Here is a 26390-nt window from a genome sequence, read left to right as displayed (position 1 = left end):
CATACATGTATTGCTGCCAGACCAGGAAAATGTAGATACATAATGTTGCATTTCAAGTAGTTACTGAATCTGCGGACAGAACTGTTTCGTCCTTTGTGGACTCAACGGCGCAGAACAGAGAAAATTAGGCAGAACCAGATACCGGTAGTAATGAAATGTAAAATTTCCAAAAGCAAGATTTAAAGCAGGCCCGAACGTACCTTGCCGGGCTGCTCAAACTGACAAATCAGTGACCTCTGCATAGCGCAAACAACAAAGTCACTACCCCACACGAGAGTGGTCAACTCCTACAACGTCAAGAGTAGGAGCGAAATACTTTTAAAATCTACGGACAGAACTGTTTTGTCCTTTGTAGACTCATCAGCGCAGCATAGAGAAAATGAGGCGGAACCTGATAGCAATGAAAAATAGAATTTCCAAAGCCAGAATTGAACCAGGCCCCAACGTATCCTGCCAGAATGCTCAAACTGACAAGTCAATGAGCTCTGCATAATGCAAACAGCAAAGTCACTACCCCACACAAGAGTACTCAATTGCTACAAGAGCAAGACTACATGTATTGTAATTATATTAACTGGCTCAATATTCGAATTATGTCTTGTTATGAACTGACAAGTGACAAGGAGAAGGAGGGGCACTCCGGGAATTTTTACGGTAGTGTGTTCTCTTCATGGGGGCCTTATATGGCCTCCAAGGAATGGGGAATCGCGAAAACTAGACCCAAAAAGTCGATATATGAAGCCAGGGAGGGCCAAGTTTGTCTGCTCCGCGGAGGGTTTTGATGACGTCACCTGTGATTAGTATTCAAATTCCCTGCATTTGAAGGTGTTAGTTGTTTGCATTTTCTGGTGATGAAGAACGACGTTTGGTCGACATTCCCAAGCTTCACAACTGCAACTTGAAGGGCCTCCTCAGGTGCCCCTGGTAGAAGCACAGCGTGATGAGGGCCAGGAGATTGGAGCAGACGACTTCACTGGTCGACAAAGAAGAAACGATTGGTGTTCCTGCCAGAAATGTGGAGTGATGCAGACGGCAGTCGATTGCCTTTGCTGTCGAGAGAGCGATGGAGCTGTTAGCATTGACAGCGCTTTGACATGCATTACGCATCACCCCCACTTCCCGTCTGCTTGTCTACACAAGTACCAGCTCCCCATCCGATCCCTCCTCCTGCTTGCGTTTTCGCTTGAGGTAAAGTGATTCCTCTCGAGGCCGTTTTCGACGTGGAACTAGACTTTGCAGACACGCCTGAACTCTAAAATAACGTTGGCACTGCACCGTCCACGCGACGAGCTTACGAGGTCGATTTTTGCCTGACTGGCTGCTCATCGCTCCGCTAGCCATAAATTCGCTCATCAGATCGAGCTGAAAGCAGGTCCGTTCAAAGTGGGCTGAACACAAACGATCCCACTTTATTGGCTCCAAGAGCTTGTGCGTTTTCCCACCGGCGACTCGAGCTGCTCTAACCATGTTTTTGACCTATGAAAGCCGCCACTCAGCGTCGTAGGAAACGTAAACCACTTCAAAACTGTGCATGCCTCATCCTTCGAATCGTTTGAACAGACGGGAGCACAACACCTCGACATGACAGACAGGAAATCTGAAGCTGGCACATCGACGACATGAAAGAAACAAACTTGAGAACTACCATGCAACGCCTCACCTCGACAGTTTCAGCAGTGTTCCCATTCGAGCTCCGGGAGCGCGATTGAGCTCCTAATCACACTTGACGTCATCAAAACCCTACGCGGAGGAGACAAATTTGGCCCTCCCTGGCTTCATAATTATATCGACTTTTTGCGTCTAGTTTTCGCGACTCCCCGTTCCTTGGGGGCCATACGAAGCCCCCACGAACAGAACACACTACTGAAAAAATTCCCGGAATGCCCCTTTAACTCCAAATCTCTCCCTCACAGAATGTATAACACTTCATTTTTCTAAATCCAACAACGTCTTGTTATGGACTTCCAGGAGTTCCACTACCCCTTAGTAAATTCACTGTGTGGTACGTAGGTGAGAATAGGCCACTGATTGTCTGCAGACCAGCACTCACCGTACCTCTCAGGGTGACAGCAAATTCAATATTTCTTTACTTACTTTGACCCTGAATGCCAAGTGCAATAACAGTACTTGTACAAAATATTTTTATGACCAGAATCCATTTCCTTTGATTTCGGGCTGGAATTTCACACAATGTAAATCTTACTTTGTGAACCGTTCTTCCTGAGACCGCAAATTACCAATAGAATAGGACAAAGCGATGCCGAACAGCTGATGATGCCGTCATGAGCACAAAATGGAAGACGTTTTTTTAATTATAATTGAAGTGGGGTAGTGAAGGATTGAAAACGTTTCTGCATTGACTACAGAGCAAGTGTATTCTAACTGAAATAGAAAGGAGTAGACGAAAAATGTGGTACATTGCGAGTTCCGTACTAAGGACGCTGTTGTAACAACCGCGTGTCCCACAAAAGTAGAGTCAATCATGTGCATTACAAGGAAAGCATTGCATACTGGTAACAGAGGTGCAGTGGAAAACGAATTGTGGAAGTTTTGAGATGTAGAACAGCATACATACATACATACATAGGTTTATACCTAGGTACATGCAGATAGATAGAATGGATAGATATTAGGGATAGATTGAGTCATTAGATAAAATGGATATTTCAAAGTAGAAAAAGTGGACAGATAGAAAGATCAATAGACAGAATACAATGTAGAAAAACGGGAAACAAGTTGTATATTCTAACGCCGTGTTGCCTGCCTCAGGGAGACTACCAGAAAACAGTAAACACTACTAGATTGTTACAGAGATGGAAACTTGGGGGTGAGAGAGAGAGACAGTAGAGAGGGATAGATAGAGAGATAGATAGAGAGAGAGAGAGAGAGAGAGAGAGAGAGAGAGAGAGAGAGAGAGTAGAAAGGGAGAGAGAGAGAGAGAGAGAGAGAGAGAGAGAGAGAGAGAGAGAAAGAGAGGGAGAGAGAGAGAGAGTGAGGGGGAGAGAGAGAGAGCGAGAGAGAGAAAGAGAGAGAGAGAGAGAGAGAGAGAGAGGGAGAGAGAGAGAGAGAGAGAGAGAGAGAGAGAGAGGGAGAGAGAGAGAGAGAGAGAGAGAGTAGAGAGGGGGAGGGGGGGGGCAGAGGAATTGGGAGGCAGACTTCTAGTTCTGTTGATTATTGCAAAGTTCTTCGATATGCAGAGTGGCTGTGATGCTGCCTGGACCAGGGTAGTAACCCAGGTGATACCGGGATGTACTGCATTGTGCCTCTATGTGTGTAGAGAAGGACAGTGGACCTGAAGTGTTGATATTACAAATACCACTCACAACACCAGCATGTATTTGATTGTAGGCTGTTGAACCAGCGCTTCCACTTCTGATAGGGGCTGGGTCTGAGCAGTCTCTGCCGTTGATACGCACTGACACCTTCACACAATGCCAGTGATTGTTAGGATGCTGAAATCCAATAGAGGTTGTGTACACCACTCTGATAACAGTGTCAGGTCTAGTCTTTTTGAACACGACTCCACTGAACGGGTTTCGATGGTTACTCGATGTCTCCATTGTAAATGTCTTCCATGATACAATACCACACTGCAAATGACATAGAAGTAGATTACAAACATGCACATGGTATGAGCATAGCTTTCCCAATTTGTGGCATGCGGTAGTGATGTTATTTAGCCAGTACGATGTTGAGTAGCCATTTTCACTTCTGTCAAACCCAGGAATAGGGTTTACTCGGTGTTAACGGCCGTCGTGAGTTCCATTTAGTGAACGGACACGATAATAATTATACTCTTTTTGTTTACTTAAACTCAGGAATAGAGACGGAGATGAGGTAGTGCTGGGAGACAGCTAAAACAATACTTCTGAAGTAATAAGCAGTTATACCTAAGAGAGTATTAATGGTCCATACTACCAATCTCTCTGTAGAGTAGACATGATACCGGCATGTGATCACATACTGGTATCATGTCTACTCTAAATCTCGTTAAAACCTGCTGCAGGACTGCAACAGCCTCCAATCAAACCTCTCCCTAGTCATTTGTCCTTTTTGGACTCCCTCAACTGTAATCTGTCCCTCTGAGACTAGTCATTTGAGTCATTTATACGCCAAGCCCTCGTAAGTCATTCCAGGGACAGCACTTTCAATAATCTTATTATTATATTAAGACTAACCTTGTTTCTTTCCTCCTGCAGAGCAGCATTTAATGATGCAATCTGCTCAACAGAATGTTGCTTCATTGACTTGAGATGTTGCTTCGTCTGTAGGAAAAGATTTGAAAAATGATCAGATAGACACTAACCCTTTTCTCCGATGTTTTTCAAATATTCTCATTCATTTTTAATACTGGCATGAAGTACAGACACCTAGATAAAGATGTGCATGTTCCAGTCCGAGGATTTGAGTTGCATAATAGACACTGTCATTCTGCAATGTGTGAAAGGCCAAAGATTATGTGAAAAAGTCGATGTTTGACCACTTGAGCCAGACTGTCATTTGGAACGTACATGACTGTATCTCTGGATATCTGGACAAAACTACCGAATGTGTGGTCTGACTGATTTCATGTTTTGTTTGGCGTTAGTTAAAAGCTTGTCCTGCCATCTGTGCAAGCAGTTGGGTAAGTTGTTGCCCATTTGGCCAATTGAGCATTGAATTCTGCTTGGAAGGATTGTGGCAACTCTGTTGCGACTCATGGTGGATTACGATCTCTTGGCCTGGATTTATGGAATACCCTGGTGCAGTGATTGAGATTTCCATCCAGCACATTATTGCAGTTCTGATCTACTCGAGTATCACCTGCTACAAGGAGCTGTGACATATGCCCCTTGATCTGCTCTCAATAACAGAATCCCACGCAAGCCGTACGGCATGCACCTTGCATATGGAAACACTGCATTGCTTTCCTACCTTCTGTCCTTCCTCCGTCAAAGTGGCATTGATTGCAGCAAACTGTTGAGCAGAATGTAGCCCCATGTTCATGAGGTGTTGCTTGGTCTGTGAGAAGGAGTTCACGTAAAATGAATTAGACTCAAATACACCAGGAATTTGCTTGCCCAGAGCTAGCTTGACTACACACTCACTCAGGTTGTCTGAGCATGCAAAAATGTTCATTGCCTAGCTACCGATTTGGATCATTTCCATTAGCTGTAGTTCTGGGAGAAAAGTACTCTTTAACGTTGTTCAATGCAGACACTGGGTCCTGTGGCTGCTCTTCCGAGAGGTCACAAGTTACACTATTCTCAAAATTCTATTCTCTCACGGATGACGTAGGTGTGGGATCTTCCCAAAACTCGACTGATATTAAATCAGGCTGAGTACTAAGAACTGATTCGACTTTCTACAGGAAAAGTCATGTGAGTTCAATGGAGACTTGGTCATAACATCACGAGTTCAAATCCTTACAGGAAATTTTACTGTTTACAGGACAACGACATCCTACTGCGCTGTACATGTATGCTCACGTATCACTTGTTCAGTAGCTGAGTCTGCGATTAAAGTTAAGCCTGACTGAATCGCACACGAAGTTTGAGATATTTCAATCGGATAGGGTACATTCACACACACACACACAGGCTTGGATGCCTTGTATTATGATACCAGGTAAATACTGCATTGGCATGCTTACCTTTCGAACTTCTTCCTGCAGAGTGGCATTTATTGATTCAAACTGCTTAGTAGAATGTTGTTGGATGGTCCTGAAGTGCTGCTTGGTCTGTGGAAAGAAATGGATTGAAATCCGCAAAGAAACACACTTCCACCTTGGTTTTGCATTTGATCACCAAACGGATGCAGACATGACAACGTGTGTTTTGAACATTGTGGAAATGAAACCAGTACAAATAACCACCAGCTTAGTCACTACGTCTAAGACCATGATTGAGAAACGAGAGGTACCAGGTTCAAGTCCTGCTTGGAAGCGGAAGGATTTTTTCAACCGTGCTGCGACCCCACAGTTAATTGGGAACTCGTGGCCTGGCATGAGTAAAACATGGATGTGGCAAATGGGATTTGAGGCCTTTGGCCTCTGGCTGGTGGATCTGATCTACTGTATCCTCCCCCACCGTTTAGGAGCCGCATCTGACGCCTGATCATGGGGTGGTGGCGTCACACGGAAGCAGAAAGGTGGTTCTTGACCAGGGAGTTGTACGACTCCTTGTTCTTGACCTGCCCGGTACGCGAACCCCTCGATTTTTTTAGTCACTACGGGAAGTCGGGGCATTTTGTACTTTATAACTGCAATCATTCTGTATGATTGAAATATCTCAATCATTCTGTATGATTGAGATATTTCAATCATTCTGTATGATTGAGATATTTCAATCATTCTGTATGATTGAGATATTTCAATCATTCTGTATGATTGAAATATTTCAATCGGACAGGGTACATTCAAATGGGCTTGGATGCATTTTGACATCAGTGAGATACTACATTAGTATGCTTACCTTTTGCCCTTCTTCCTGCAGAGTTGCATTGATTGCTCCAAACTGCTGAGCAGAATGTTGTTGGATGGTCCTGAAGGTTTGCTTGGTCTGTGGAAAAGAATTAAATTTAAACCACAGGGACAATTGCCCATCGCTGGTAACCAAACAGATGCAGAAATTTAAGGTTTTGTTTGTGTACACTAATACTCCAAACGAAGCCAGTGATATTATTCGGCCTCTGAGGCACTTGATATAATTTGTACTTATATCTTCCTTCATTCTGTGGTTGGTCCAAACTGATCACCTCCAGTTGTTGCTGGAAATATATTTACAAAGATATCAGTACTGCATGTGTCCATATGGGATGGAATGCTTGGAGCAGATTGCCGAGTGTCTGCGTTTTCTATCACACTTTACCTTCTTCTCCTGGGCTCGTTGGGATAAGTTCAATGACGACATCTCCTCCTCAATTGCGAGCAGTTTCATCTTATTCTGCAATTATAGCGCAAAAAACAGTAATCCGTGTGAAAGACTGTAGATTTATTGCTGTGTCATACTTTTGTCTTAGAAACAGGAAGGAAGAAGATGCAAATGGAAGGAGTGGATGGAACAATTTCCAGGCTCACATTATATATTGGTGAGGTATAACAGGAAAGTTGAAGCAGTGATTATGATGATGTGCACTGATTGCTGACCAAAGTTGTCACCAATGGGTTCGCTCAGAAACAAGTTGAACATTTTGAAAGCATCCGAAATAACAATATCTACTTTGGGTTGTAGAATGTCACTATAAGATTGATTTGGTGACTGTTATCAGAAGTAAAACCAAACAGGGAAGCCACGATCGATTGTGTGTGTACCTGAATCTCCATTTGATCCACCTTTGCCTTCTGTTGGACAAATATGGTAGTCAGTACTTTCATGTCGGAGAGTAGCTTATGGATTTGAAGATCCCTTGCTTCCAGTTTCTCTTCCAGCTGCTTGTTGTATGTTTTAACCTCTTCAATTTGGTAGCAAAGCTCGCTGTTAGCAGATGATCCGCACAGATCGACTAACACAGGTAAAATCAGAGCAAAGTTGCAGAGCAAAAATATGTTTCTAACGATAATCATTATTTTTCTAACAGGCGGCGAAGTGACAACATTTTTAAGATGGAAATAAACAGAATCAGCTGAAGCGACATGTACGAAGGTTTTATTGAGATGTAAAGTGGTGATGGTCTTTGTCCATCACCACTTTACATCTCAATAAAACCTTCGTAACATTTCGATTTACAAATGTAGCTGATTCTGTTTATTGCCATCTTAAAATAATTGTTTTTCTTTCCCTGATAATCAGTATTATGATTCAAACCCAGTCAATTCCAGCCGTTGAAAAAATCTTCATAAATTGCTTCACCGAGTTTTTCTTCTGCGGCTGACCCCACGCACTTCCCAAAAAAGCAAGAGGTTCCTTCTGACCACCTAATTCATTCTCTGGCTGTTTTCTGTCATTGACACCTAATCAGAAATTTGATGGAAAAATATGCCCACAGCTACAGCCTCTTTCTGTGGTGGGAAGTGTATGTGGTTGGTCACAGATCGCGATGGATCCATTCTCGGAGATTAAATTTCCGGACTTCTGCCCTTCCAAAATTGGAATATTTATCATGCAAGTGTGTGAAGTCTTTCCAAGCGTATTGTGTTTCTTTGTGTGTCTTGTCCTGGGGTTTGTCCATATCTAGTAATATATTCAACATCATTAACAATGTGACACTTACCTTCGCAGTTAGTACCATCTCCCTTGTATCCAGATTGACAGTAACAAGAGTATGATCCAACAGTGTTATTACACATTGCATGTTCATTACACTCATGTACACCAGCTGTACATTCATCTAGATCTGGACAGAGAGCGCAGGGGAATACACAGCAGATAGATACGGATCCATCGAGACTTTCAGTAAGGCACGTGTTTGTCTAGTACAAAACAGAAGCCGTATTTGCTTTCTTGGCATAAGATGCACGCGGTCCGTTCAGTTTTCGAACAAACATAGAGGTAAACTGGCATTGGCAAAAGGCACATACAGGTAAATGAAGGGTCAATGATTGAAATAGACTGCACACAATGCAATCTTCAAGAGAATTCCCAGGAAAAGTCTTTATTATTTATTATTATTATTTCACCGTCCAATAACAGAAGCCAATGCAAAGGAGGGGGCGTTAGCCAGCCATGGCAAGAGAAGAAAAAAATGAGGGTATCCGTCATCATGTCACAAAATGAGGTAAGTTCAGGTAGGGATTGCGAAGGAGGGCGATACTGACAGCCAATGAGTATAGGATTAGCACCCAGGTCTGCAGGAAGTCCAAGCTCAACCCATATGTTTTCGCGTTGGGGAGAGTCAAGGTCTGAGCGCTTGGCTGCATGCTAAAATGTCCCATCTCGTACAAGGATGGCAACACCACCATAACCTCGGAACTGGGCCCTTTGGTTTGCTGATATTGGCCTATCTCGGCGGAAGCACGTATAACCGGGTACACTGAGCATATGTATCGGGCAGAGCCAGGTTTCTGTCAGACATAGGATAGTCGGTGTGTTGGATCGACACAATGCATGGAGTTCAGGGATTTTGTTCGACACGGAGCGACAATTAATCATAACAATAGTGATATTATGTTGAGTCTTAGGAAAATATGGGAAGGCCTGGGCGCTCAGCGGTGCGGAAGCCATCATTCTGACGACGTGGAGGTTTGACCTGGTTTGTTCGTATTTGAATCTGCAAGCCGCCACTTTCTTACGGTTTGCTGGATAGTTGCAGGCCAGAATCCGTCACCCAGTACCTTTTCCGTAGCTGAGGCTGGGAATGTCACTCTGGCGTAAGCTGTTCCGAAGGTATGGGATTCCAAGATGGTGCAGTTGAGCACATCCTCTGCACGCTCTTGGCACCAATCCTTGATGGATCCGGCACTGCAGCCCATGTGGACGTTTCCTACATAGAATATCGCTTTGTCCACCTTTTCGACACCTGTCAGGACTACAGGGTTTGTTTCGACCGTAGGCATAGGCTTGACGTACCGAGATGTGACCCGACGTCGTACAACATCTACCCAAGTCCATCTGATTTGTTGCGGGAACTGCTGTCCGTAGTGACGTGACCGTTGCTAGCAGGTCTAGGTGCTGTACGAGTAGTGTCTCTGGACTGGGAAGCGGCACGTGGTTGCGAGTGCATACCGGTAGTACGGTCATCTGAACTTGAGCGTGCATGCTGCGATGTGGAGGTGTGCTGTGATTGCGGTGCAGTGGTGATGGATGTGTCAGTTTCATAAAGGGAGGGCTCTACGGTAACTTCGTTAGCACTTGTGCGACGGTTGTGGGTGTCATTGGCAGTTTGAGAAAGTGCGCCTGTAGTGAAGTTCCTCAGCTCTAGTACTTCCAATTTTAGGCTGGAAACCTCATCCCGAAGTGAAGAAACAAAGGCATTATCATGCTTCGCTTGCTCAAGTTGCTCTCTTAGCTCTATCACTACACATACAAGCTCGTTTAGAGACTTCAGACTACTAGTAGTACTTTAGGGTTCTAATATAGCTATGAATAGGATGAAGGCCGCAGACATCACGCAACTACGTTACTTGTTTGACATGTATTACTGTGTATTTTATAACAAAAATATTATTGAAAACCCAGAATCGATTTTCTCGTTCCTATCATCAGTGGGAAAAAACGGAACTAAGGATACAACCAAAGAAACTGAAGTTAAGTACTGTAAATAGAAAGGTGTTAGAAATAACATCAAGATACAAGTGCAATTAAACCACTAGAGGAAACGCAAAAACTGTGTATTTTGTTATAAAATACACAGTAATACATGTCAAACAAGTAACGTAGTTGCGTGATGTCTGCGGCCTTCATCCTATTCATAGCTATATTAAAATTATTATCTCCACGTAGGTTACTTTAGGGTTCGTTCGTTTTATTATTGGTAGGCTGATTTGGCTGAGGTTGGTCAAACTGCAATGTGCTCTGCTCTTCCCCTTTTTTGTCCTGTTCCTTGACTCCCTGGAAACACGCACTGTGAATGCCTGAAGCCGAAACCTCAGATCAGCGGGATACGTCAATTACACCACCAGAGATGCGAGTTCAAACCCCTCTACTTTGCAGTATCTGTTCCTCAGGTGTGTGACCTTTCGTGAACAAAGTCTCTCGCCCACAATCGAATCATCACAGTGGTGTTAAATTATCATCACGCTTACCCTCGCACACTCGTCCGTTGCCCTCAAATCCTGTATTGCACTCGCAACGAAATGATCCATACATGTTATAGCATGTTGCCACTGCGGGTTGGTCACAATTGTTACGACCTGGTGCATTACATTCATCTATATCTGCAGTGAAGCAATCGCAAGAAAAATGAGCGAATGGGTGTCAATAAAAAAGAAGTTGGATGAAAGCCAACAATCTCGTATTCCAATCTTTAATATCAGATTATCGGTACAGGGCCTATTACAGACTTGTATTACAAAAGAAACAGCAGTAGTAGTAAACTCACCTACGTCACACTGCTTTCCAGTCATTCCTGCCTGACAAACACAAACAGCGGACTGTTGTGTTGCGTTGAACACACATTCTCCAGCAACGGAGCAAGGTAGACGGCTTGTTAAGTCTGCTGTGGGGCATGACGGCCTTCGACCTGCAATGGGATTCGAGTCAGGAAGACCAAATGTTAGAAAGGAAACTTTGACATACAGCGAGTCTATATTATGCATTTGCTCATCACAATAGATTGGCGAAACTGAAGCATTTCGGTGTCTCTCCTATGTCCTGTCTTCTTGTGTTTGCGATTGCCCTGACGTCTTCTGTAGAAATCGTGTCCAGTGATTGTAATGTATTTTTACCGCTGTGCTACTTCACTCGTGAAGTTGAAAAAGTGTAAATTACCAGCAACACTCTCACATCAAGCGCTTGCATTGCCACCCCTATCATTAGTTTGCTCGTTTACCCATCATCGATGCATGGGTGGTGACATATTTGGCATAGCATGCTAGTATATGCACCGCAATTTGTATGGTGTGACAAACCTAATGTAAGAGAAACTTGCCTTTTGTCCCGGGCTCTATCCACTCCAAGCTACAGCACATCCTTGTTTTTAGTTTTTCTCTACAAAATCCATGCATCTCCCGACACTCAGGTGAATGTGTTGGATGACCTACAGACAAGACCCCAGGCTACATCCAAACTACGAACACGAAAGGTACCTATCCCAGAAATCTCAGAAACCATGCATGGCTGTACGTCTTAGTGCTTGCAAGGAAGGCAAAATATTGCACTTTGGTACGCCACCGTTGACAGAATGTGGGGCCGTTTTCTGCAGGTCAGGTGCGGCACTTGGTATGCTAAAAGTGGTGCCACGCAGCGCAGGTGGTTGCTGTTTCTGGTGCTGTTTCCATGCAGAAATGCCAGAAGTGGAAAACTGCAATCACAATCGCGAGGTCACTAATACAGGAGATAAATTATACCAGGTTTAATGTTACACTACTGGCAGAAATACCAGGGTTAACTTACGAATGCAGTGCTTAAGGTCTGCTGCAAGCTGCGGTGCGTAACCCAAGATGAGACTTAAGAAGAATTGCTGTTGGTGCTTGACAACCTTCTCATCTAACATTGCTTGAATGGCAGCTGGTGTGTTGGGAATGGTGAGAGCTCTTGCACGACTGGAGTTGGCAATCAGTAGCCATTCAGTCATGCAATTGTTCTCTTCAGTGACCATCGCAGCTGGTGTATCTATTGACAAAGCGACAAATCATTCGAAAATGAATTTGAAGATCAGAAATTTGGAAATTGGGTTAGCACAGCCACAGTCTTAATGATCAGTGCATTGTGACGTCACGGCTGTGTCTGCCCACTCTAAGGCTAAGCGTGGACCTGTCTCTCAACAATATTAGAGTTTGTATGCAATCATCTCTCATCCTTCCACGGGACTACGCGAGTATAGTTACTATAAGCATCTCCGCGTTGAAATGTGATACCGATATGACACGTCCACAGCTTAGGTTATGCCGAATGGCTACAATGAGAGGAGAGAAGACAAGACTTTGCAAAAGGTTTTTTCTAAGTATTAGTATTCATGCATTGCAATGATATAACCAAGATTGAGCCACCTGGGACAGGGACGTCAGTCCAACTCGGAGTTTAATGGTGAACTATCATCAAGATTCCGGATGCAAACACATTAAAACCAAGTATTGATTTCAGAAGTAATAATACGAAAGGCTTCATCCGATCTACAACGTTGTCTCTTCGTGCGCTAATATATTTCCCTCATGTTGCGTGGTGATGTCTGATGCATTCATACTTTCTCTAGCTCTTATCAAACTATTGTGTCTGTATAGATTAAGTGAGCTATCATCAAGATAATACCTGTTCCAGTGCCTGTAAGATGTATCCCCTCATCTCTACCGTCAGATGCTGCACCTGCCGCTGGATTTATCGGGTGCTTGGGGCCATCGTGACTTCCAATTGGGGAATGGACACGATAATTTACTTTTACTTAATTTGTTATCATCAAGATGATCTTCTGTCCTCATGAAACCCGTAGACTAGTTGTATCCGACTATGCTGACTACAGCGTTACGGTTCTCCAGTCCAAACAGTGAGAACTGGTTTTCAAAATGAAAGTCCAAAACTGTGCATCCTGCATTGTTATTTCATATTACCAGGATTACGATCCTAACCTTCACTAGTAGACACATTACAATCCTAGGTGAGAAATATCTTTTTCCCATTTGCAAATTCATAATGTCAGCTGGTCAGGTTGGCATGATTTCAAAATTATACATGTTTTGATCAATATTTATGCACTTTAGAAAAATGTGGGCACAATGTATCCTATCGAGTCCACCAGCTAAAACAGATTTTGAACGGTCAGACGTGCATAATCTAGCACAAAATCACGTCGGACTGTTCAAAAATCTGGCTTAGTTGGTGGACTCGATCGCACAACTTGTGCACTCACTTTTGCATGCTATAATATTTCCCTTGGCTCACCATCAAAGGTCTTTAAAAAAATTATGTACTTTGGATGATAATTGGCGAAATGTTCACGAAGGTACACCGGTTGTGTGGCTACATCTTACATTTTCGTAAAAATAAAATCCGGTGAATACATTAGTTTTACCACGCACTCGCTTCTGAACAGAACAAAATTAATGATGAATTTCAATTCAAACCCTTCTTTTTGCTGCATTTTTTCCAAGACTTATTGTCAATTTTTGCGAAAGGTGAAACGATATCCATGTGAACTAGTGGTGGATCTGTATAATAGTACAATAACAAAGCTTCCAATCTCTCTTTTGTGTATGTGTACAATACACAAAAAGCGAGAATTCCCAGAATTCCTAGAGTGCTCAACAGCACAAGTATGGAGCAATACCACAAAGGCAGACGAGAACATAGACAAGAGTCCAGATCAGAGTTGGAAAGCTGCGTTTCATTCATACATGTATAGTAGGGCTAAGGTAAACCTCAGACAACTGACTCAGACAGTTGTCTGAGGTTTACCTTAGCCTTGCTATGTGCATGAAACGCGGCGTTTCAACGATGATCTAACTGGTATGCTCTGTTGTCTTGTACAATCTACAATGTACACTGTACGTGCATCACTTTCTTGTATGCACTTAGTCGCTGGCTGTTCTGACAAGTTCCTGTCATACAGCTGTCAACAGACCAGCCCTGTGCACCAGTGCGTTCAGCAGGGGATGCATGACGTTATCAGTTTATGCTTTGGCTCAGAGACCATACAGTACTGGTAGTGAGTTTTACGCTACAGTGATGGTGCAGTTATGTACATGTACATGTACACAATACAATGGAGACAAAATGCTGTGCAGCTGTAACTTCAAGTCTTGGCCACCATCACACAGCCGCACTTGGATTCATGCTGAATGCTGCTGTATGATAATCAATGAAATTGGAATTTACAGCCACACCGGCTTCCGCCTCCATTGTATGTTAATACTGATCTACCAATTAGTTCATAGAGCAGTCAGATTTAAGGTGCCCTGACGAATCTAAATGTTTAGTTACTTCGTTAAAATTGTTTCTGGCCAGTTATAACAAAATTGAATTGTTTCATGCACATCACACCGCTGATTGCCATAAACGTCAACACACACATTATAACAATGTACATGCACGTCGTCTACAACGTACGTGGTGTTTGACTGTTATCAAACTTCTTACCGCCATCGTCCGGCACCACTGGTGTTGGTGAGGCCATAGCCTGTCCACAGTTCACCGTCATCACCAGCAGCAGCAGCAATGGAGCCAGATACAGTAGTAGGTATGCCATGATACTGCCTAGCTGTAGGCTGCGCATAGCTACACCTGACACCAGAGGTTAGTTCGCAGTATCACTATCAGACTACTGGGTTAGCTATCGGACTCGAGAACACCTGATGATCAACTGGAGAGGAATTGATTGAGAAACAAGAATTGTGGGCCCCTCAACGTTACCAGCACCTAATATTCTAACTCACTGCCGCTCATGTACATTCATACGTTAATTAAACGGAGTAAAGCTTGAATATGCACATTGTGGCCTTGACGACTCCAAATCCGTGCCTGGAACGGCGATCGCGAGTCACCTCACGCCCTAGTAGTGACAACCTGTCTGGTTCCAGAACATGACATTGACAGTTTAATATTATTATTCACACATATTCGGCGGATGAGTACGCGTGGCCCATGCACCGTGGGGACCCACGAATACAAACCAGCATATGTTCCCTCAGCAATACAAGCAAGCAAGCACGCTTGACAGTTTGGCACACAATAAACCAGTCCATGGCTGACAAAACAACTTTATCCTACATCACGTAGATGTAGATGTACGCAGCGCATGTGCTGTACACAGTTGAGCATGTCCGTGGTGTTTGCGCTCTTGCAGTTGCTTCATTATAGCAATAAAAACTGCTTTATGGCAGTTTTCTAAAAAAAGTTATTGTGTTCTAGTCCATGGACCCCGTCTAAAAAGTAAGAAATTAACGAAATGTGATAGCCGAAAATTAAAATTTCACACAAAACCTCACAATAATCACAACACTTGAAATGCTGCTTTCAACCCTAAACTTGTACTGCACCAACAATTGGCAACATGCATGTCATGCATGCATAGGAAAGAGGATCACGAGGGGAAAAGGTCTTCTACATGTAGCTTTTCATTCTGTGTGTGATTATTGTGAGGTTTTGTGTGAAATTTTAATTTTCGGCTATCACATTTCGTTAATTTCTTACTTTTTAGACGGGGTCCATGGACTAGAACACAATAACTTTTTTTAGAAAACTGCCATAAAGCAGTTTTTATTGCTATAATTTCTTTTGTTTTTTTCTGTCACCAATCAATGGAATGCCCTATATCAATATGTAAATTTAAACTAAATGATGGCCTTCACATCATAATCAATACCGTATTATACGCATTGATGTGCAAGCCTTTTCTTGCAGAAAATGGCAAAATGCATGTTCTTCTGCGGGGAAACATGTGAGTACGTAGTGGTGGACCGTGGTAATACTTTTTTTATACGGAGGTCATTCTGTGCATGTTGCTGTAGCAGAATTTCATGACTCTGTCATAAAATTGTTTTGCCTTTCAGATATTTCGGATCTCCCCACCCTCGATCAGATTTATTTGAGAAATGTAACCAGGTACGTGTCGCAGATGTTTTTGTTGATTCTGTGTTTATAATCATGGTTTATAATCATGGGTTTTCGTGATAAGGTCATCCTGCATCATATTGCACTGAAATCGTAATCCTGTTGATGTCGATACAACTTTTGGAAGTAGTTCAATGACTTCAAACTGTTAGTCCACGATTTTCTAAAACAACACAGCAAAAGAGGAACAATAAACATGACATTGTATTAAAATGTAAACAAATACATTGCTGAGTCCGACACCTCCTTCCAACAACTACACTGATCTTGAGGATAAAAGGGGCAAGGCGTTGGAGGTACTGAGAACAAGGCACTCCATAATAATAAAATCTTACACATCTTTTGGTGAGTATGAATGATATCCAGTCGAACCTCTTTAGGACGAACACCAAGGGACCAATGGTATTTATTCTGTGAGTTTGTCTTAACCTATTCCCCCCCCCCCCCCCCCCAGTGAATACAATTATTTCTCCAATAGACATACGAATAGATTTCTTCTACAGCGAAAGATGATTCTAGGTCACACCAACTCATTGACTCGTCTCATATGAAACAAATGAGTCACTAGAGAGGTTCTGCAAAACGAAAATGGGTACAAACTTTCGTTCTACACAATGAAGTGCGAAATTTCGCACGAACTTTCGCAACTTTGGACGCGAAACTTGCAGGGAACGCGAAATGAACTGTCGTAGGAAAATTCGTGAGATCGGGTCATGGCGTACGTGCACTTGGCCCGCGCAAACTACGAAAATGTGCAGAACGCAAAATTCGTGCAAAAATTCGTACACACTTTCGCAAGGACTGTCGCGAAACTTCGTTCGAATTTTCGTTTTGCAGAACCTCTCTACTGAACCTTTCTTTAGAAACATGACGGCAACTGAAACAGCAACAGAGAAAGTACGATACATGTACAGCACATTCTTGCAGGTACATGTACTACAAACAGATTGCAGATCGTAATTCTTGCTTTGGCGGCACGAAACTTTATTTGGGGCAGTGCAATCTCGGCGGTACTCACAAATAATAAATCAAACAGCCCAGACTCGAGTAAACAAATCCAATCATACAAGTACAAGATCTTCACGAGACGAGACTGCACCCATTGGCTTGTTTCGTATGAAGCAAACAAGTTACTGATCCTCTCCACAATGGAGATTTTCCCTGATATGCGAATATATTTTGCAAACTCGGTCAATGGGTCCTTGAACCTTTCCCTCCAGATTGGGAACTGCCAACGATAGTATGCCACTGACCAGTGCCTTACTTGTAACGTACCAATGTACAATGAATATGAGTATTTCGACAACACATCTAACATAAGCCTTACCGTCAAGAAGGTGAACTCGCGTTCTTCGCACACTCTGGACAAGGGCAAAGAGATAAAAATGGATCTAAATCCGAATAAAATCAGCACACGTTTCCGTAAATGAAAGGGTGAGCATAAGCAAATGAATCGAAGGAAACAAAGAGATCCTGTCAGCTTTTCCATTATTAATTTTATTGCATTCCGCCCAAAATCAGCACACTTTTCGTAAATGAAAGAGTCAACACAAGCAAATGAATCAAAGGGAACTGGTCAACTCACCTGTCATTGAGTAATATTCCGCGAAAGGAGGTCTCAGCAGCGCCGAAACGAAATAAGCCAGGCCAGGAGACGAAATATCCGAAACAGCTCATACAAGAAGCAGTTCCAAAGAAGGAAGTTCCTCGCGCATGCACATCCGAACGTATACGTTCGAACACGGACTGCATGCACTGCAACACAATGTCTGCCGTGCACGTGCACCGCACGCGGCTACCAGCCGTTGGTAGATCTAATACCGAGCACCTTACGTAGAGACTTACGTAGCCTAAGTGAAATACCGAGCACCTTACGTAGAAACTTACGTAGCATAGCGGTGTCGTTTTTCTTGCCATGTGAACACAATAATAGAAAAGCTGACAGGATCGCTTTTCTAAATACAAGGCTTGTACATGTACATGTATGTGCTGCATGCAACTCATTATGCTAGGCTACTACAATAATGCATGTCCCAGTCCCAGAGATGCTCGCCACTTTTGGCTGTTTTCAAAATCACAAATTTCGCAAATTTCTTCATTTTCACAAACTACTTCGCACCGTTTACGCAACCGTAAGCAGTGAAGCGCCCTAGAGGAGACCATTGAAGTGTATGTGATCCTCCGCTTCAACAAGAAGCGCTGAAACATTTTATCAAATCATCATACTCAAATCAGTGAACAGCAACTGTTTCGCTCTGTTTGAGCTCCTCAGCACAGCTCAGAGGACCGAAGCGCAGCTCTTCGCAATGAAATACGTTTCCGTGAAGCAAAGCATTTTTATAAAGACCTGGAAACCCCGCCAAGAGTGCTCGAAATGCTCCAAGAGCAGTGAGCGTTGCAAATCATCATAAAAAGCCGAGTAAAAGACCGAGGCGAAGCTGAGGGCTTTTACGAGGTTATAATTATCTCCTACGCTGACCAAGTACGACGTCAATATTAGATTTATCACGACTAACCAAAGCATGTGTGCAATCTCTAAAAAGCAGGCAAATATAAGCAGTCAATGTAGCCCTAAGGAGTGAAATATGCAGGTATATTTTGACTGCTTAGGTGTGGCAAAAGTCTATGGGAGTCAATACTAAGGGAGTGATAATGCTAGTTGTTATCATGAATGCTGTGTGCCAAACGACCACAAACAGGAAAATGACTCATTCCATGTCTATTCATTGTCCATAGATAACAATTAAATTGTTATCTATGGATAATGAACAGATATGGAATGAGTCATAATTTTTTTCACAGAGGAAAACATGTCACACAGAGGAAAACATGTCAGAGGAAAACATGTCATGTTTTCCTCTGTGAACAAAATTATGCATTCATATAATGTGCTTCAAAGTACGAATAGCTTTACTCAGGCAGTTTAATATGCTGCGCTGCAATACAGTATTGTATATTTTCGCTGCTTTTTTGCTTGTTTTTGGCCTCATTTTATGCACGACAACTCGCTCATTTGAGTTGCGATATCAGTAACCTTTGAGCTCTGTTTGATAATGTGGATGCGACTCCAGCAACTTTTTGTTCCGTCATGGTTGCGAACAGCATAAGTTGCGAATTTGTTTGGCGTCTTAGAGAAAGGGCAGAGAAAGGGCAGGGAAAGGGCAGAGAAAGGGCAGAGAAAGGGGTACTCCAGTACTAGCCACAGTATGGTACTGAAGCTGGAACATACAGGGAAACCTGTCTACGACGACCCCTCAAGGGACCTTCAAAACGTGGTCTCTGTTACCAGGTGGTCGTCTTATCCAGGGTCATTTGACTGGAAATAGCATCCCTTAGTCCTGGTTTCAGTGGTCTTCTAGGACAGGTGGTCGCCTTATCCGAGCGGTCGCCTTGACAGGTTTTACTGTATATGTTAACGTTAGAAACACTGCCAATGAAAAAAGGAACAGAACTGTCAAGTACTACAGTAATCAAAATGGAAAGAAGCCGCTGGGATTGCGTCTCTCTCACTTCATTGGCCCAGGATGCTGCAGAATGTGATCACTAAGATAGTAATAACTGATAACTTTGTCATCAGTGCATTACTGGTCAAGAAACTGTTGGAGAAGAAAGAGTTGCAGTATGAACCACTCTGGTAAATCGAAATGAACTACCATCTAGCTTCATTGCCAATAATCGCGGATTGAATTTTGTTTTTCAAGATTTACATTGGAGGATCGCAAAATGGTAGACGTAGAAGGTAGAAGTAGCAAGAATTATCAATGATCCACCTAGTGTAGACCAAGTGGAGCCATATGTTTTACATGGTGAGAGTAGGAAGCCCCATATCGTCCACCTCTTGCAAAGGACGAGATAATATCCTTGACCGTGTCGATCGAATGTGGTGGATCTACTCAACAAAGACTATTCCAGAAGATGTCTCCTGCAAGGCTGTTACATAAATGAATAGATGAGACAGGCATCAACGCCTTCACAATATCCCAGAACTTTGCTAGTTCATGCACATCCAGAAAACGTTCTTACCTGCACTGGTCAATAAGCTTGTAGATAGTCATGGCATCTGGTTGCGAAGTGGCAGCCAAGGAGAAGAGAAGGGCATACCTCTTTGAAAGAGTCTAAAATGCAGTCGTTACTAGCCTAATCTTGCAACCATGTCTAGCAGCATATGTGTCAGCTTGGTGAAAAAATGATGCTCATAGTAAGTCCATGTTTGCACTTGTTACTGTGTGTCATTGATCGTGACGGTCGAGTTATCCGATTACTAGTATGCCAAAGCACATATTCCTAAAAAGCAGTTCCTCATGTGCCAAGTGACGTTGACACATTGCTTGTTGTTGTAACTCTGTGATTATGGGACATTCCTAAGCAAGTACAAGAGTAATTGAATTTTACTTTTAGTAATTGAGTCCATCCTTCGCAATTGCCATTAAGCGTACATTGTACTTTAGTTGCATATAGCCAAAAATAGTGTATGGGTGAATCCTAATGTGTTGTGTGCATCATAAATGCTGCTAGTGATAGGCTGCACTGAAAACGAAAACTATAATAACCTATAATTATAATAGGTCTTAGACATGGAAATGTATGCTGGTGTCAAATGACACCGTTTGGCCGTTCTAGGAGTACTGAAAATGGTGGCCGTTCTAGGGTTAAAATTACCGAGCCTATAATCAGACGTCTTTCAATGTATTCATCATTCTAATCAGGATGTATGTGAGTAATGGGATACATTCCAACGAGGTACTGGCGATATGGTGGTGTAAAGTCCGTAACAGATCTGCTCACTAGATTCACCATCACCTGTCCCTCCCATGCTTCTCCGTCTTGACCATTACTTTTCTTCTTTTATTCACCATGGTTGGTTAACACCCACATCTCCCGTACTGGCTGATTTTCTTCTCATGCCACGAGGTGTTGTCTATAATAATAATAATAATAATAATAATAGATACCTGTGCAAATAATTGACTCCCGCCTGGGATAAGCGATCCCAGCAGCGTTGTTCCGCACTGACTGGATCATCGAAATCCAAACGGGTATCCTTTTACTAACGGTACCTGAGATTAACGGTCAGGTACCCGGGTGCCCGGTAGACCCCTACTTGTGAGTACTTCGAATCGAAGTACGTTTCATGATCGACACTTGGCTCTTATTGACACTGGGCTCTTATTGGTTGGAAACTCAGCGTTCATCTACAGTAAAACCTGTAACTAAAGACCACCTTGACTAGCGACCAGCCCGGTACTACAATCCACCGTGACTACAGTCCATTCATAAAAAGATGGGCTTTGGCTCTGGCGAGCTCCCGTATTTGGCGATTTTTCGTGATTTCATCGTACACAGTGCAGTGCTGCGAAATTTGAAATTTGAAAAAGGGTCCAAAAAGGGTACCTGAACTGGGGTTCGAACCGCACAATGCACTGTTGCAGACGGGGTCAAACGGCCTGGATTTTTATGGTTTTTCCCAATTCAATGCTTTGGGGGCAAAACCTCGCCGAAATCCTATTCTTGTTATGGCTTGCTTTTTGGAGAAAAAAACTTCAGAAACATAATTGGAAGAGGATTCCATAGAGGATTGCAGAAAAAATTCTAAAAAAACTCAACGTTTGACCCATTTATGGCCAAAAGCTAGAAGTTCATTTTTTTTCTGAATGGACTGTAGCGACCAGCCTGCTACTACAGACCACTTTGCCAGGCACGTATGGTCTCACCTTCATAATGTTATGTGATGCAAACTAGGGACCGGCGGGTTCTGCTCGAAAAGGTGGCAGATTCTGCTCGAAAAGCAGTGAAATTGGCAGAACCATACAAACCTTATGGCGGGCAATTCCTTGAATTCTGCTCCATTCTTTTATCCACATACCAAACATGCATGAAACTTACCAGAAAAAGTACCGAATTCTGCCAATTTTTCTGCCGGCAGAATCCGCCCGACCCTAATGCAAACCTCTAACTTAGGACCACCTGCCACTAAAGACCGCTTTCTCTGGCCGCAAGGAGTGGTCGTTAGTTACAGGTTTCGCTGTATTTACTTGAAGTAGAAATACATAAAAGAACCCCCGTTCTGAAGTTGCTCTTGCCCATTATAAGATTAAGCCAATCATTGTACTTCCACTTCACCGCTGTGTTTGGTTTTGTTATCGGTGTGCTGTGTTGATTACTTCAGATTTGTTTTGTCGTTTCTTGGAAAACATTTACAAAGGAGACTGGTGGTAGCGATATTAATGAGCTCCGCGAGCTAGTCTTCAACAAGACAAGATCAGATACCGTGATCAGGGTCGTGTACACGACAACGTTCGGATTTTACAGTCCGGACATTAATTTCCACTGTGTCAGGGTATCCGTGAAAATCAACGGCACGGATTGCAGTCACCCAGCTCCGATACGGAGTGATAGTACAAGCTGTTCCGATCGCTTTCAAATCTACTCAGGCGTTGTCAGTGCTATCTGTCACATTCGTACTGCTGGCTTGCTGACGTTCTCAACTCATATCGAGGCGCAATGCGTTACGAGCAAGATGTTTTTGGGCATGCAGGTACATGGGAGATGGTATAACTATGTACTACATTACACGTTGAAGAACTTTGTGATAAGAAACAGAAGTAGTGCCTTTATGCTAACGTTTGATGAATACTGTTTGCAGATCTCCGGCCGAATGGGTCCTTTTTCTTCTTTCACTCAAACACTACTGGCACAAGGATATAAACAGAAGCAGAAAAAATCGTGTCTTCCATACGCGTTGTAGGATTCGGCAATATGTTCTGCTTTTCGAGCAGAATCCGTGGAAGCCTACCTAGAAGAACTTCCTACTTTTGTTCTGATCATCCAATGTTCGAATATTGTACAATCCGTTACTGAAATCGAAGGTAGTGTTTGTATTATTGATATTTTACGCAGAACATATCGTGGTAACTATTGTCAAGAGTTCATAACCCCCCAAGAGTGTGCCACTCCTGATCAGTCCCTGTATGGAGGCCCGCTCGGCGGAATTCCTTCATTGCGTCATTTTTGGTGCTGTGCGATGAGTCATACCGATGAAATCTTCCAAAATTTGCAGTCAAGCCTGGAAAGTACGACTTTTACGTCCGAAATGTCTTTAAACAAAGCTTCGAAATGTCGAGCCGACAGCCTTGAGTTAGGAGCGATTCCGGGTATAGTTTCCAGATATCGCAAGGAACCAAAATTTACCTCGGATGACAAGTTGCGCATGACGTAATGTAGGAATTTCACCGAGCGCTGGGTAAAAGCCAGTTGCACACTCTTGGGAGTTATGAACTCTTGCTATTGTCGAAAGGTTTTTGTTGGCTAGTTCTCTTTGCCTTTCTATTTTTTTCTCCCGGTGTGTTTCTTTCCTGCTCTGTCTGTCTCTCATTGTCATTCTGAGCAAGACAATCGTGGAAATATTTTATAATATCAGTATCAATCAGGCAAGACTTGGTGCTGTTGGGCGGTCGGCCTATCCCCCAGTGAGTGTGTGTGTGTGATTCCTTTTGAATCTCTCTCCCCTCTTCGGGGAAGACTCGCGTGACCAGTCTTGGCAGTGAGCAAGGACAGTTCAGTACAGTGTGCGTGTGTGTGTGTGTGTGTGTGTGCGTGTGTGTGTGTGTGTGTGTGTGTGTGTGTGTGTGTGTCATCTCCTCTGGAGATGAGCTACTGTCGTTTGCAGCAATAAATAATTTGTGGATCTGCAACACCTGGTTCCCCAAGCGGGATATCTTCAAGCGGACGTGGCAGCACCCCGGCTCTCTGCAGTGGCACTGCATCGACTATATCTTGATGCGTCAGGATCATCGGCGATTTTGCAGGGACGTGCGCGTTGTTCGTGGTGCTGAGTGTGGCAGTGACCACCAGCTGCTTTGTATAGTCTTTGAGTTCCCGCATCGCCCGGTGGGGGTTGCCCGACGTGGAGCGAGCCGGGGGCGCCGATTTAATGTCGGCAAGCTGCGGAGTAAGGCGGTGGCCGAGCATGATCAATCGGATTCCTGCGCATCCACGTTACAAGACGTCAACGATGTGGGACGTCGCCCCCCGCGCTGCGTGACCACCGCGGACAAGTATCGTGCCGCTTTATCTGCTGGATTGCGAGATTGCTGGAGCAGCGATGGTAGCGTTGGGGAGAAGTGGACCCATGTGCGCAATACCGTGGTTGCCACAGCCGCTGATGTATTGGGCCCGAGCGAACGCCGTCAGGCCGACTGGTATGATGACAACTCTGCAACCATACAGCCCCTTCTGCGCGCCCGCAATGAGTGCTACGCGGAGTGGCTTGCCCACGGTCAGCAGAGGGGCGACACGTATTGGGCCAGCTTCGCGGCTGCTCGATCGCAGGCGCGCGCAGCCGTTGCAAATGCCAAAGAGGCTTGGATTTTGAATAAGGCACAGGAGGCAACAGAGGCGCGCTTCAATGGGGCAATCGTCTGGAAATGCGTTCATGCTATCCACGCTGCATGTGAGGGATTAACTCCGTGCAAGACTTCCGCCATTAAGGACGAGAATGGAAACCTGTGCCAGTCGACTGAGGATCAATGCAAGCGGTTCCAGAGGCATTTCACATCTGTCCTGAACCCAGAGAGCTCGTACAACCCCGATATCATGGCTTGCGTTGAGCAGCGACCTGTAGTGTCGAGCCTTGAGGAACCACCAACCATGCATGAGATCTCCAAGGCCATTTCTCGACTTCGCAATGGCACCGCTGCTGGTTCATCGAGGATACAGCCAGAGTTGCTAAAGTTCGGTGGCGAGGAGCTCAACAACAAGCTCATGGAGCTGTTTGGAGATGTGTGGCGAGATGGCTGCGTTCCGCGGGAGTGGGCGGATGCTACCCTCATCCCCATTCCAAAGAAGGGAGATTTGTCGCAGTGCGACAATTGGCGGGGCATTGCGTTGCTGGATGTGGTCGGCAAGGTCTTGGCGAGTGTCCTTCAGAGAAGGCTGCAGGTATTCGCAGAGGAATTTCTCCCTGAGTCCCAGTGCGGGTTCCGGCGAGGGCGTGGCTGCTCTGACATGATCTTCACCGTCCGACAGCTCATGGAAAAGTCAATCGAACATCAGGCCAAGGGATTTTTTGTGTTTATCGACCTGAAGAAGGCCTATGATTCAGTGCCCAGGGGGTGTCTGTGGCAGGTCCTCGGCCGTGCGGGAGTACCAGAAAAGCTTATCAACATCATCCGGTCGTTCCACGACCCCATGTCAGCATCGGTGCAGTTCAACAACATATTATCAGACCCGTTCAGCATTGGCAATGGTCTTCGCCAGGGGTGCTCTATGGCGCCGGTCCTTTTTAATATCTTTATGTGGGCCGTGGTGACCCAGTGGCAACACCGCGTCAGGAGAGTTGACGGGGTTGGCTTCGAGCTCCGCTCAGCATACAGCAGCGATTTATACCGTAAACCCCGCCGTGACGACCAACACCATTGCCTAACAGATTCCCAGTTTGCTGACGACTCTTGTTTATTCGCTACGACTCGGTCTGGAGCGGGGGCAGCATTGTGCTGTCTTCACGAGGTGGCGTCGGGATTCGGCTTGACCATCAGTGCAACGAAGACTCAGTTTGTAGTTGTTGGCCCCGGCATCACGCTTACTGACCGCGCTCCCCTCCAACTTGGTCAAGCGGAGGTGGAATGCGTACCGCATTTCAAATACCTCGGTTCTGTAGTGGACAGCGGTTGCCGTTCGTCTCGGGACATCGCCGCAAGGATTGCCCAAGCCTCCAGGGCCTGCGGTGCTCTTCGGAGGTCTGTATTCTCCAATCCACATCTGCTGATGCACACCAAGCGGTGCGTATTCAATGCTTGCGTTCTGTCCCTGCTGTTGTATGGCTCTGAGTGCTGGACGCCCCTTCAGCATGACCTGCAGAAGCTCTCAACCTGCAGCATGGGGTGCATCCGATCCATCCTCGGGGTCTCTCGAAGCCGGATGTGGGACGAACACATCACCAATGAAGAGCTACTGGTGCGCTGGGGAGACTCCGAGACGATTAAAGACAAAATTGCACATCGGCGGTTGGAGTGGTTGGGGCATGTGGCGCGGATGCCGGACAACCGCATCCCAAAACAGGTACTGTTTGGCTCCTTCTTGCAGCGTCGCCCAGCACATGGCCCACGCCGCAGATGGAAGGACTGTGCTGTCCGAGATCTACGTGCCCGTGGCGTGGAGGCATCATGGTATGATGTTGCATGTGAGTCTCGCGCGGAGTGGCGCAGCACCTACCAAGAGCCTGACAATGTGCCTGAGCCTCCGCCCCGGGTGGTATGTACGGTATGCGGACGGGAT

The 26390-nt window shown here is 44.5% G+C and overlaps 1 protein-coding gene across 2 annotated transcripts; it reads right to left on the bottom strand.

The window, feature by feature from the left end:
- Positions 1-2203: 2203 nt before the first annotated feature.
- On the bottom strand, positions 2204-14935 carry LOC135825195 (uncharacterized). Of its 2 annotated transcripts, XM_065337927.1 has the most exons (12): positions 14646-14935; positions 11970-12188; positions 10957-11097; positions 10661-10792; positions 8191-8313; positions 7292-7482; positions 6849-6923; positions 6453-6539; positions 5633-5719; positions 4915-5001; positions 4179-4265; positions 2204-3590 (listed from the first exon to the last, which is right to left on the bottom strand). In XM_065337927.1, the coding sequence occupies exons 1-12, from the start codon at positions 14779-14781 to the stop codon at positions 3159-3161; spliced, it is 1797 nt and encodes a 598-aa protein (XP_065193999.1). In that variant the 5' UTR covers positions 14782-14935; the 3' UTR covers positions 2204-3158. The 2 variants fall into 2 exon arrangements, with proteins under 2 accessions (XP_065193999.1, XP_065194000.1); XM_065337928.1 differs by lacking the exon at positions 4179-4265.
- Positions 14936-26390: the final 11455 nt, after the last annotated feature.

This window comes from Sycon ciliatum, chromosome 9 (assembly GCF_964019385.1).
Source record: "Sycon ciliatum chromosome 9, ocSycCili1.1, whole genome shotgun sequence".
Classification (NCBI taxonomy): domain Eukaryota; kingdom Metazoa; phylum Porifera; class Calcarea; order Leucosolenida; family Sycettidae; genus Sycon; species Sycon ciliatum.
Note: the sequence above shows the minus strand (reverse complement) of the source record. Positions and strands in the feature narration are given on the sequence as shown.

Excerpts from the sequence above, each read along its gene's own strand:
- LOC135825195 (XM_065337927.1), bottom strand. The coding sequence starts at position 14,781 with ATGCGCAGCCTACAGCTAGGCAGTATCATGGCATACCTACTACTGTAT. Across the intron at positions 6,540-6,848 it reads AACGAGCCCAGGAGAAGAAG|ACCAAGCAAACCTTCAGGAC; the intron begins GTAAAGTGTGAT and ends TCTTTTCCACAG. Across the intron at positions 3,591-4,178 it reads TGCAGGAGGAAAGAAACAAG|TGTGGTATTGTATCATGGAA; the intron begins GTTAGTCTTAAT and ends TGTCATTTGCAG.